General features: G+C 44.5%; 1 protein-coding gene across 1 annotated transcript in view; it reads right to left on the reverse strand.

Moving 5' to 3' along the window:
* The window catches only part of csmd2 (CUB and Sushi multiple domains 2), a 338,433-nt gene extending 327,313 nt beyond the window's left edge, over positions 1 to 11,120 (reverse strand). The window contains exon 1 of the mRNA XM_070541492.1: positions 10,809 to 11,120. Within this exon, the coding sequence (XP_070397593.1) occupies positions 10,809 to 10,971 (163 nt within the window). The 5' untranslated portion in view covers positions 10,972 to 11,120. The remainder of the gene's footprint in view (positions 1 to 10,808) is intronic.
* Between the last annotated feature and the right edge of the window lie 2,349 nt (positions 11,121 to 13,469).

Below are 13,469 nucleotides of genomic sequence, written 5' to 3' on the forward strand. Positions count from 1 at the left end.
CTATCCATTAAGTATTGTTTCAGTTATTCCCACAAGCTAAAGGCAAAGCCTAGTCTGCACACGGTCTCTTGAACTCATGCGATACAAACATGAAACTCTAGAAAAACACTGGATGGACCTTTGGAGTCAACCCAATCCAAGGTGGCGGCCACAGCTGTAGACGTTATTAAGAACAACGCTAAAATTGTTTAACTTGTAATCAGGACAAAAGAAAATGTTAAATCCAGGGCAAATGTTTAATGACAGAGAAAATGTTATTTGTCAAACTGCTGTTTCTGCTAAATATCACAGGTTCTGCTGGAAGCCCAAATAAAACATTAAAGATTAGTTTTATTCTAACTAATAAAACAGGTCATTTGGTATTTCGCAGCTATGTTTTAGGCTAGATGTTTTCATTTCCTCCACTTGAGCTCATAAATAATAGATGTGTTCTGTGGCAGCCACACATGTAACATGAGCCAAGAGGCAAGTGCAGTGACATTAGATTAAACTGCATTAGACAGCAGATACTGAGCTACAGTAATTAAGTGCAGCAGATGCAGAGAAAGGATAAAAAAGTCTAAAGGTGCCAATCTGGTACCAAACCACCTGAAATACAAAAGCCTCCATTAGAACCGTTCAGTGTGTTTCAAGATTTAGGGAAGACAACGAGTGAGCTTGTCATTTTACTGTTGTTGCCAGGCAACCAGAGGATGCAAGAAAAGGATGCTGCTGGCAACAAATAGTCTGCAACTACATCCAATCTTTTGAGTAATGCAGCAGTGTGTCATGTTTCACAGATTTCTGTAGGGATTAAAGTATAATCTGAAAGTTCTCAGGCTGCTGGTTAGTGACTTTATTTCAATGAGAGCCAAACGAGCTCCATCACTCAGGGTTTAGGGTGAGGAGAACTGGGGGAGCTCTTCTATGAGTTGCAATGTTCTTTAATCTATAATTCTGATATTCGTTACATTTTTTAACATTGATAAGATTAGGGGGGTTCTTACTTCATAACTTTGTGAGTTACTTTTAAAATGAGCTGTGCAAACATACGTATGTGTACTTTATTTTGAAGGTTTCACTATTTAATTTTGTGAGTGTGTACATCTAAGAGCATAAACAACTAAACTCTGTCCTTCAGTTCTATCTTCAGCTAAACTTAATGGTGCATGAAGTAAGAATGACGCCCTGTGGTCAAATCTGAGTACTGCAGTCAATGTTTCAAAACAAAGGTTTGACTCCACCCCTCCGTTAATGATCAGCCCCAGAAGGTTCTGGATGACAAGTGTAGCGGAGTCAAACAAAGGACGTTGGTGAGTAGGTGAATACATTTCACTGTCATATCCAGTTGTTATATCAAAAAGTAGCTTGAGATGTTTTTAGAGCTGACTATTAGCTTCTATTTCACCAATGGCAGTGTTAGCTCTACGTTAGCCTCTAGCCTGCATCACCTGACATGATTAGAGTAAAACAAAAAGATGCCGTGGCTTCTTAGGCGTAAAAGAAATCACTTCTGGGCCGCTCCTGTTTACTGACTTCAGTTCTTTAAACAGCTCAGGTGCTTTTTGCCCGTTGGTGTCAGTGTTAGCTCTTTACAGACCCGGCAGCTTCATGGGCTGAGAATGACATCTGTTACAGAGTAACCTTCCTTCCAACATGACTGAGACACTAGAGCAGCGGCACTCAAAATGCGGCCCGCGGGCCCCTGAACTGCACCCCCCGACTGTCAAGCGGGAGGAGTGGCCCACCAGTGCCGTTCCCACCCTCTACACCACCGTCACCTGAGCTAGACAGCACAGGTGTGCAGACGCGTTTCACTATAGTGTAGGCTTGTGTGGAGGAGCGCCAGCACCCACCCCCAGTTTGATTAAATATCCAAATGTTATATTTCTGTATTTTTATTAGTCCAGAAAATAAACTTGAGCAAATTTAAAAATAGACTTTCCTTGTGTAGGAGTGTTCATCACTCCCACACACTCTCCACATGATGACTCGTTCCCAGAAAAAGCCCACTGACAGATTGCCTTTACACTGGGTGGTGGAAAAAAAGCCGTACGTAAAGAAAAAGACAAGAGCAAGATACCTCCTGGCTAGTATCTAATCTTCAATCTCTGGGATCACTGATATCTGATAAGAAGAGTGTAAATGAAGGAGGTACAGGACAGACAAGCTGTCTCTGTCGCTCTCGTCTCTTACAGGGATTTACTGGAACTGTTTCCTCACGGCAGCTGTGTGCATCCCAACATCTAGGAGCTTTCCCGTAGAACCAAACTCCTTCACATGTTGTTCAGTTTGTGACCAGGAAGGAAAGGTATTCCTGACATGTTCTGGAGAAGCCATAAAGCCTCCCTTCACCAGCCAATGTCTTTAATGGAGCGCAGCTGCTAAAAGGTTATAACAGAAGGCATTTAACAGAAAGGCTCACAGGAGCATGCAGCAGCATTTGCATGTGAAGAAAATGCTCTGCCAGAACCGTACAGCTGGGCTACTTTTGTAATGCCGGGGTGAGGACAGCAGCCAAAACACATACTGATAAATCTGATGCTCAGAAACACACACTCAGATTACAAGTTGATCTCCATGATACTGACTTTGTTTTATTAGAAGGAAAGATTTTAAAACAAGGTACTGATGATATTTTAATCTGTAGGCATGAATCTAAATGACTGTGTTAATCATACTGAATTCGGTACTTTTTAAGGTACCGACCGAATTCCATAGTACCGACCGAGCACCGATTCAGTCGTTTCAAACGGTTCCTCGTTTCGGTACTCGTCCTTCATAACGAGAACTTGCCAAGACTGCTGCGCATGCGCAAGAGCGTTATGTCATCGGTCGCTGCGAGCCAGTTGTAAACAGAGCAGCATGGTAGAAAGAACGCACGCTAAAGCTTGGGTCCACTTCACTAAATGTGATGGGTAACTGGGTGATGTTGAAACCAGCGACAACGATCTAAGTGAGACATCCTCATCTTAATCTGCTCCGGTAGGTAAATATAATGTTTAAGATAACGTTACCTTGATACGGTATGTTAGCTTCCGTTTCGCTAATGGTGCGTTCGCTTTCTCCTCGGAACTCCGGATTTCTGACTAGAAGAACATGAACGTGCTCTAAAGTTTGGCTTCACTTTACTAAATGCGACGGGTGATTGGGTGAAGATGAAACCAGCGACAACGATCTAAGTGTGAGGCATCATCGTTTTAATCTGCTCCAGCAGTTAGTTAAATAAACTGTTTAAGATAACGTTAGCTTGATATGTTAGCTTCCTATGCCACCATTGTTATCAGCTAATGGTGCGTTTGCTTTCTCCTCGGAAATCCTAACTTCCCAGTAGGAAAAATCTAATGAAAAGAGACGGCAAAAGGAATGAAGATACACAGAAAATTTAGTTCACAGTAAAGATGTTTGCTTCAGTATAATTAGCAGCTTATAAAACTACAAGGACGATGTTAAAATACAAACAGTTGAATGTTATTTCTCGTGATATTTATCAAATATGGTTATATATTGAGAAAAATATATGTTTAATTATAAAAGAGAATTAAAATAATAAACACTCAAAAGTTTCTAAAACTGGTACCATTAAGTACCGGTATTGATTCCTAGGTACTGGGAATTAGTACCGGATCGATTCAAATGTCAAAGGTACCCATCCCTAATTGTATGGAATATAAAGGACATTTTATAAGTGGATTTAAATCAGCATTACTAACATGGATGGATCTACCACATCACTTTATTAGTTTTCCATTTTTTAGGTTTCACCACATTTTTGTACAATCAAAGTGCTGCATTTTATTGCCAAGTTTATAAAATTTCCACATAAACTAAAAAGTTAAATTGCATGAATTTTCACAGATTTTGAGCTTATGTTTTATTGGGTAGGAGCTAAGAATGACTTGTAATGTCTTCTAAAACACTCGATGGAGCTGAGAAAATGTTTTCTGACAACAATCATTACATCTGGGTTAGAGTTAACCCTAACCCATCCTATGGCTGTAACCAAGTCACTTTCACAGATTTTGAGCTAAAACTGATGTTATAGTTATAGTTGCCTAGAGTCGTCGTGCTAATGGATCACCCTGTCCTGCAGTTGAGCATCTCAAAAGTGAAGCAGTGTCAACAAAAAGTTTCTGTGGTCTCCCTCAGAGATCCACCAAAGACCAGCATGACTACAGCCTCGCTTCGGAGTCGGCCCAGCTGCCCCGGGAAACAGGAAGAGCCAGCCGCCTGCTCTAACAACCGTTCCCAGGCAGGAGATAGGAGTAGCCGGCCACCTGCTCAAGTTTGTTATACAGCCCCACTAACATGTTTGTCCAAGCGGTTAATGACACAGCATCCCCCATTCAACCAGCAAAATAAAGTACAGAAGCATAATTTTACTTATTGATAAAAGCAGCAGAAACTGCTTGGGTGGTCTGTTACTGCAGTCAGTAACCACAGCTTACCCTCTTTGTCCAAATAATCCCATGGTTAACATCCAACAAAACTAAAGTTCAGAGTCAACATGGCCGAACATCTATTAATGTGAGACTGAGGCCTTTCTCTGGAGCTAGCTCTGAAGTCACGAGGCTCTGATGCTCATTAACTATTCAGACATGTAATTAATTTTAGTTTCACTAGGATAAATACAATAAAGTTTATCTCTCACTAAATGAAATATTTACTAAGAAATCACAATGTAACCATAGACATATTACTTGGTATACATGTTGTGTGTGTGTGTGTGTGTGTGTGTGTGTGTGTGTGTGTGTGTGTGTGTGTGTGTGCGTGCGTGCGTGCGTGCGTGCGTGCGTGCGTGCATGTGTGCGTGTGCGTGCGTGCTCTGTCTTCTCCATCCCCAGTGAGTCATGGAGGATGGCTGCTTATACTGAGCAAGGATCCTCTGGAGGTTTCCTCCTGTCAAAAAGGAGTTTTCCTCTCCACTGTCGCTGCATGCTTGCTTAGTATGAGGATTGCTGTAAAGACTCTGACACTAGTCAGTGACTCGATGCAACCTGCTGGGTTCCTTATATAGGAAACGTGTTACTAATTGGCTTAATGACCTGACCTGTACTGGAGTGTTTACTGTGTGAAGGTCCTTGAGACGACTCTTGTTGTGATTTGGCGCTATATAAATAAACTTGAATTGAAATGACTGTAAACTAGATCTATTAAACCTAAAATGGAGTTTTGATCCAGGCTGTAAACATGTTTATTTCTGCTGTGAAAAGGACATTTTTTAAATGGGAGCCAATGAGGATTTGCTCTCCTCTGCTGCCAGACCCTAGTGGATGAGGGTGGAACTGCAATTTTTGCCACTTCCTTGTTTGCTTCAGACCAAAATGGCCCCTTGTTTTGGTTCTACAAACGGACACTGGGGGGTGCTAAAAGCAAGCCGGAAGTGTCTTGTCTCCCTTTAACCACCTTGCTTGCTGGTGGTGGTGGTTGGAGGGGCTGGTGGCACCTGTGCATGGCAGCCTCACCTCTGTTAGTGCACCCCAGGGCAACTGTGGCTACAATATAGTTCATCACCACCATGTGTGTGAATGGATGAATGACTGATTGTTAGTGCCTTGGGGGGTTGTAGAACCTTAAGAATATGCTATACAAATACAAACCATTTACCAGTGACCATACAGATTGATGGTAAGGCACATTATGATCTGATATTATTTTTATCATGAAATTATTTTTCCGGGGCTGCGCAGTAGCGCAGTGGTTAGAGCTGTTGCCTTGCAGCGAGAAGGTCCTGGGTTCGATTCCCGGCCTGGGATCTTTCTGCATGGAGTTTGCATGTTCTCCCTGTGCATGCGTGGGTTCTCTCCATGTTCTCTGGCTTCCTCCCACCGTCGAAAAACATGACTGATAGGTTGATTGGTCTGTCTAAATTGTCCTTAGGTGTGAGTGTGTGTGTGTGTGTGTGTGTGTGTGCATGATTGTTTGCCCTGTGTTGCCCTGCGATGGACTGGCTCTCTGTCCAGGGTGTACCCTGCCTACTTGCCCGTTGACTGCTGGAGATAGACCCCCCCCCCCCCCCCCCCGCGTGGACAAGCGGGTTCAGAAGATAGATGGATGGATGGAAGTTATTTTCCCACAGAAACATAGAAACTGTTGATGTAACTGTACCCAATAAGGCACAGTGCTCAGTTCCCTTTTTCTGCTATTTTTTAACTTCCGTTTCATCTGATGTGTTGTCCATCTAATCCAGAATTGCCGCATGTGTGCACCCCCTAATCCTTTAACTGGATAGTGTGGTTGTGGGAAAAAAAGTGGATGACGTTGCTCAAAAATTCTGAATTCTTGTTTTCTTGGGGCAGTCAGTGTGTGTGTGAGTGTGTGTGTGTGAGTGTGTGAGTGCATGTAGCTGTAACAAAGTGCAGTGACAGAGCTCGGGCCATCTGGAGACAGATGACAGTATGAATCACCAGAAAGGACAACGAAGGAGGAGCAGGAAGGTGGTGGGGTAGAAGGAGAAGACAGAGGAGCATGGCTGACACATCAGCAGGTGGGCAGGTAAACAAAGGCACTCATGAGGATTAACCATTTACATCAACTGAAATATGTAAACCTACAGACTGTTGTTGGTTGTGAAATTCTTCTGAACCTTTTTCAGTGATCTAACAGCCCTCAGGTCTGAGTGTCCCAGAGTTAAAGTGGGTTATGTCTCAAACTCATCCAACCACACATGTGCACGAGCCCACAGGCTCATAAACAAGCTGTTAGTTGTTGAAATAGATGTCTGCTTGATGCTGGATAATAAAACCTGACCTCCAAACTGTTTGTTTACTAAGAGGAGGCCAGAATGCACAAAACAAAGGAGTCAGATTTCCTCTCAGCTGACATTATCACCCATCTCCACATCCGTAGCTCTGCCAGCCATTTTCACATCTTCAGCATGAGCGCCGATCTACTCAGCTAAATGTCTCTGCAGCTCTCCTCCCCTAGATTCCAACACACACCGTTTACAGTCCAAGCATGTCCTTAGCTTTAAGTTAATAGATCATTTGCCTCCTCTATTGCTCGGTGTTTTATGTAGAGAAATGGGAGAGATAAAAGGCACCAGAGTGTGAAGATGCCGGGTCTCAGATTGAGAGTCACAGGCTGATGGACGAGAAACAAAGATACCGATGAGAGGAAACATGAGCTATAAAACTATTTAAATCGTCAAGTGTTTTCAATAGATGATCGTACAATTACTTGTGCAATTTTCACATATGTAAACAAATGTTATACAAGCACTACAGGTTACACAGTCAGTCTGGATTCTTAGAATGCTGGAATGATGAAGTTTGGATATACTGTATGGAAGTGTATATATATATATATATATATATATATATATATATATATATATATTAGGGTTGTCACAGTAACCGGTGTAGCATAAAACCCGGTAAAAAAGTTGACAATAATAATAAACGTCTTGTTTTTAAAAAAACTATTATCTCGGTGGGTTTATCGTGGCTGCGGTGTAGGCGCGGTGACCCTTACCAGCCACCGTATCATCTGCTGAAGTTGCCGGCGGCACATGCACACTTTGCTTACAACCACAACTTTCTTGAAGCTAAAGCTGATATAATGGCCAAAGGAGGAGACGGCAGCGCTCAGGAGGACATTTTTTATCCCTCAAAGAAGACAACATCGGAAGTACGGGCATCTTTTGGATATTTGAAGAATGCCGAGGGACATTTGATAGAAGACGGCTATCCTGTTTGCAGCACGTGCAGAAAAAGTGTCTGTGAAAGGCAGCAACGCTTCAAATCTCATAACACATCTGCGTGACCATCACCCACAACTCTACAGTCAACCCAAGGCAAGCTAACGTTAGCGTTTTAGCTAAAATGCGTGATCCGAGGATTTGGGTTGAGGAAGAATGCAACGAGTCGCTATATAAAGCAGCCGCAGCGCCGCTACCTGCATATAAACCGTGTCGCGGACACCCCCATGTTGAAATGACGCTATGCATTACGGGGCTCCCAGGGGCAGATAAGAGTTGGTCTCTCTCCGAGAATAATTATGAATTTAACAATGATTACTGCCTGATGACATTTTCCCACATCTGCAAAGCTCACTGGAAGGACACAAACTGAGGACAATATTTTCCTGATATAGGGTTTATTACTCAAGTAAGGGTAAAAAAAGTATCTGATTAGAAGGCTACTTGAGTACTGAGTATCATCTGATCTAATATTTTTAAAATGATGACATCAAACAGACAAAAAATAAGAAGTTATGGGCAAATATTGGTATTTTAAAGACTAAAGGGGAAAATGCAAACAAATAACATAATTACAAAATAACACATTTTAGGCAAAATTCAGACACAAACTGAGGACCGTATTATACAGGGTTTATTTAGTTGCCTGAAAATGTAACACGTTTAAAAAAATACCGCGACAACACTGAAAACCGTGATGATTTTGGTCACAATGCCCCCATCGTGTTTACAACACATCCGGTCATTCACTCATTCACCCTGGTGGTAATGAGCCACATTGTAGCCACAGCTGCCCTGGGACCTACTGACAGAGGTGAGGCTGTCGTAGCTAGCTCTGGCCCCTCCAACCAGGCAAGGAGAATTAAGTATCTTGCCCAAGGGCACAGAGACTGCAGCAGAGTGAGCAGGGCTCCATCCTGCAACCCATCAGTTATGGGGCTGTCACTCAACTGTATGTGTAAAAAAGCTGCCTTGTGCTGTCTTGTCTTCCTGTTTTGACCTCTAGTAATCTCGCCCCCAGGCTGTCTGGCCAATCAGCAGACTGCACTGATGTTTGCCTTTTCATAGCAGCAACCCAAACTACTGTAAAGCTACACGTGTACAGAATTATGACCTGATCTGGACCAGAGGAACCAAGCTGTGAAAATGCCTTTCCTATTTTGGTCGGACCCAAACAGTGAAGAACACAGCTTATTATCACTTAATGGATCATTGTATGCATCAGAGATGTTTCATCACAGTGTCTAGTTTGGTATTTTCATTCACATTACTGGTGACAACCATGGTGTGGTTTATGAGGGTGAGTGATGAACATAACTAAGCACTGGCCTAAGACGTGTAAAATGAATCAATCCAGAAGGAACTGGAGATCATGTGGTTAGAAGCTCTAGAAACACTGAATGTATTACGAAACATTCAGATGATTGTTCTCTTGCTGCTGTCGGTAGAGGAGCTGTCCCTGGTGCTGAAGACGTCACCCCGGAGCTGGAGATCCCCCTGGTCAGCTGATGCGTAACACCATCAGCTGTTTCAGTCCTACTAAACAGAATTTAGCATCCTGTCCTTATCTCCACACAAAGGGAGATAACACATCCATCCTAAAATACCTTCACACTCCCACCCACCCTTGCACGCGCACGGACACACACACACACACACAAACTGCTTTAACGGAAAGGTGGAGATGATCGTCAGACCGTTACTGCGGGTTACATCATGACCAAGTCCAGGTTATCGCTGAGGAATGATCTGATAATGGCAGGGCTGAAAAGACAGAGAGGACGCGTCAGCCCCCCCCCCCCCCCCCCCCCCCCCCCCGCCGAACACACACACACACCCTCCACCCCCAAAAAATGAGTGAAGGTTGATTGCTGCTCATTGAGCGGTGGCTCCTCTGGGACCGCTGCTGTGAGGAGGAGCTGCGCGGCTCTGCCGGAAACCTCACACACATCTCTCTCTGTCTGAATCATCCTAAGGATCTGTTTTCTTAACTTGGCTGAGTCGGGTGGTATTAAACAAAGACTTGTGAGCAAATCGAGACAGATATTTGACAGTCTGCGAGAGATTGGGCTAATATCCGTTTGATATCTGCAGGATCTTAAACACATCAATCTGCAAATTCGGTGAATGTCTGCGAGTGTGATTAAGTCTGTGGACCGAACCACAGGTCTCCTTGTCCCTGTTCACAGCGCGAAGCTCTGGTGCCGCTCAATGGGAGGATGAGGCAACTGCTGGTGGCTGCAGCAGCACCGAGGGACCCGCCAGACACCCCCCACCCCCACCCTGCACATGATTCCTGAACCTCCCTACACCAGCTAAAGTTTACATGGTTACCTTGTTGACAGGCTGATGTCACCTTGCTGGAAGTTCGTTCATCCTGAATCCGTGAGATGGACTGGCAGACATGATGTTATTGTCCCGGACCATTTTGCACCAGAACACACCCCCAGCACCTGTGGGTTGTGAGGTGTCCGGTCACAGGTATGAGTGTGAGCAGCAGAGCCATGAGTCACTGTCAGATTCATATTGTGCCCGTGGCAGTATTCTTGGCTTCGGCTAAAAATAGTGTTCTTACAGCGGAGGGAATCGGAGACAGTGATGGAGCGACCGGCTCGCTTTGCCAAAAAAAGAGTTGAAAAAAGAAAAACGGGAGGATTTCTCAGTGCTCAAACCGAGCCTCGCCTTTAAGGGAGACAATCTGTTGCGTGTCCGTGCAAGAGTTCATTATAGGCGCGCGTGCGTGAGACCAATAAAATCGTTTTAAATGGCAAATGGTAATTTTAGTTTAAGATGTGAGTTTATGAAAGTGACAAAATCAGCACACACCAGCACACACACACACACACCAGCACACACACTCGTTTTTCTGCGTAATTGAAGAATAACACCCCCCACCCCCGCGGGCAGCTTTAATAAGTGTGAGTGGTGATCAGCCACGTCACAAGTCTGATCCTAAATGTCATTTTGAGTAGCTGTTGCTGATTTGCATTCAGTCAGCGAGCGGGAGGAGAGAGATGTGTGTGTGTGTGTGTGTGTGTGTGTGTGTGTGTGTGTGTGTGTGTGTGTGTGTGTGTGTGTGTGTGTGTGTGTGTGTGTGTGTGTGTCTCCAGCTATGAGGATGGGGACTTACCCTTCACCGAGGCGGCCAGCAGCCCCGTGTATAAGAGCAGCGCGCGGCTCCAGAACTGTACTCCCGCCTTCATTAGAGAGAAAATCCGAACCCCGTCCCTTTCCCTACATTCCACTCTCCTCCCGAGTCCCGTTGCTCCGTCCCGATGGGAAGTGGCGGTCATGACAAGGCTTTTTCTTCTTCTCTTCCTCTAATTGGGCAGGCACGATGAGTTCTCAGATGCGCAGAAAAGGGAGATTCACTCGGTGTCGGTGCTGAGAAAAATCCCAATGCATGGAGGAGGCTCGGATCTCACAGCTGGACTGAACCATGTCATGCGGGGATCGAGGGGTTCAGAGTGTCTGAGAAGATAGATTTTACAGGAGGGGGAGAGAAGAGGGGAGGCAAGCGGAATGAGGGGGAGAGGGAAATGGACAGTGATCTACCCAGTAAGACTGGGGGCGGGGGGAGGGGGGAGTCTGGAAAATCCTCCGTCGGATCCACAGATGTGACCGAATTCACCAGACCCACGAAAGCCAACAGACTCCTGGTTGAAGACTTGTGTATCCTGCTGTCGAATTTATCCTCAGTTTAGATGTTTAAAAGCCACTAATCCACGTCAGAACTCTTCGGAGATGGTGGAGAGCCTCAGCGGTGATCCTAATCCAACTAAAGATCTCCTCGGTCGTTGGAGAACTTCTGGACCAACGTTGAAGCGTGCAGGATGATGAGATAATCCCAAAATCTCAGCCAAAGCGTCGTGTCGGCTTTATGCGAGCCAAGATTTTAGACTGCAGACCTCTGCGCGCCTCCCTATCTCTCTCCTGCTTTTCCCACCCGCCCCCTCTCTCTCTCTCTCTCTCTCTCTCTCTCTCTCTCTCTCTCGCTCTCTCTCTCTCTCGCTCTCTCTCTCTCTCTCTCTCTCTCAGTGTGTGTGTGTGTGTGTGTGTGTGTGTGTGTGTGTGTGTGTGTGTGTGTGTGTGTGTGTGTGTGTGTGTGTGTGTGTGTGTGTGTGTGTGTGTGTGTGTGTGTGTGTGTTTTAACAGGTATGTTCTTCTAACTCAGATTCTGGGTTCATTCGGTTTAGACTCATGTTGGACCTCTGCAGTTCATCCACAACTTGTTGTACGTGAAGAACATCACACAGTGTTTATAAACGGTGCATCAGCCGATTAACATCTGAAAATTTGTTTTCTCACTCTAAAACCCACTGGGTTCATTCTTTAGCTCTATTTCTGGATTCACTCTGACAAGTTTGGACTGAATATTGGGTTTTTTTGTGTGTGTGTGCGTGTTTATTTGTTAGGCTGCGCAGTGACGCAGTGGTTAGAGCTGTTGACGTTCGCTTCCCGGCCTGGGATCTTTCTGCATGGAGTTTGCATGTTCTCCCTGTGCATGGGTGGGTTCTCTCCCGGTACTCCGGCTTCCTCCCACAGTCCAAAAACATGACTGTTAGGTTAATTGGTCTGTCTAAATTGTCCGTGAGTGCATGATTGTTTGTCCTGTGTGTCTCTGTGTTGCCCTGCGATGGACTGGCTCTCTGTCCAGGGTGTACCCCGCCTGATCGCACCCCCCGCGACCCTACATCGACAAGCAAGTTCAGAAAATGGATGGATGGATGTTTATTTGTTTAACATGACCTTTCAGGCATGTAACAAAACCCGAGGAAGGAATAAAACAAGTGTTACAATATTTGTGAAACAATTTGTCATGTAGTCAGTTAGCCAATAAGTTCATTTGAAATAGCACACGTTTATTTTAATGTTTTTAAACCCAAATAAAAAAAGGAGAATTTCATTGAATATTTCAAAAAGCCTCCCTGTGGCCCAAATGTTACAGGTAGCCGGAATTATGGACTCACTCTTAGTATGAACTTTAAATATTGGCTGATTTAAACTGAATTTCAGATTCAAGATAATTGTATTGTCTTTGCAGGTGAACACCAAACTCACTCTGAGCTCCCTAAACACAGCTCGTGTAAGCAGATAGTAAAATAAACTGATTCTCTCTCTCTCTCTCTCTCACTCACACACACACACACACACACACACACACACACACACACACACACACAATCTGTTTAAACATGTAAATGTAAGCACAGTAATGGGACAAGTTTAAACTGGAATATAAAGTAAACATAATATAAATGTAAAGAATCACACGAGGTATCAGGGTTAACGTAATGGAGCTGCAGTGCACTAATGTCCAGCAGAACCACTGTTATTGTGACTTCCTAGCAACAACTCTCAGTTCAGTGATGCTCTTGCATAGAAGCTGTTTACCAGCCTGTTGGTGTGTGTTTTTATTGCTCTGTGTTGTTTACCAGATGGAAGAAGCCTGAGATGGTCCAGGGTGTGTTAAGACCTTTAGGATGTTTATGGTTTTTTGAAAGGCAGCGAGTGGTGAAGCCATCCAGGGTAAGCAGGTGCGTGTTATTTTCTCTGCAGGGCCTTCCTGTCAGCTGCAGAGCTGCTGCTGTACCTCACCAGGATGCTGTTGGTCAGGACCTTGGACGTAATTTTCACTTTAGAAGTGGGGGGCAGCGGGGGGGGGGGGGGGGGGGTCTTTACATATGCTCTAATGGGAAACAGGCTTCAACACAAACGGTTGTTTTCCGCTTGGTCCTAGAGCTCAACTAGTGTCAATTTAACATAGCGTAATATTGTTTTTGGATGGTAA

Source organism: Nothobranchius furzeri, chromosome 11, assembly GCF_043380555.1.
Source record: "Nothobranchius furzeri strain GRZ-AD chromosome 11, NfurGRZ-RIMD1, whole genome shotgun sequence".
Taxonomy (NCBI): domain Eukaryota; kingdom Metazoa; phylum Chordata; class Actinopteri; order Cyprinodontiformes; family Nothobranchiidae; genus Nothobranchius; species Nothobranchius furzeri.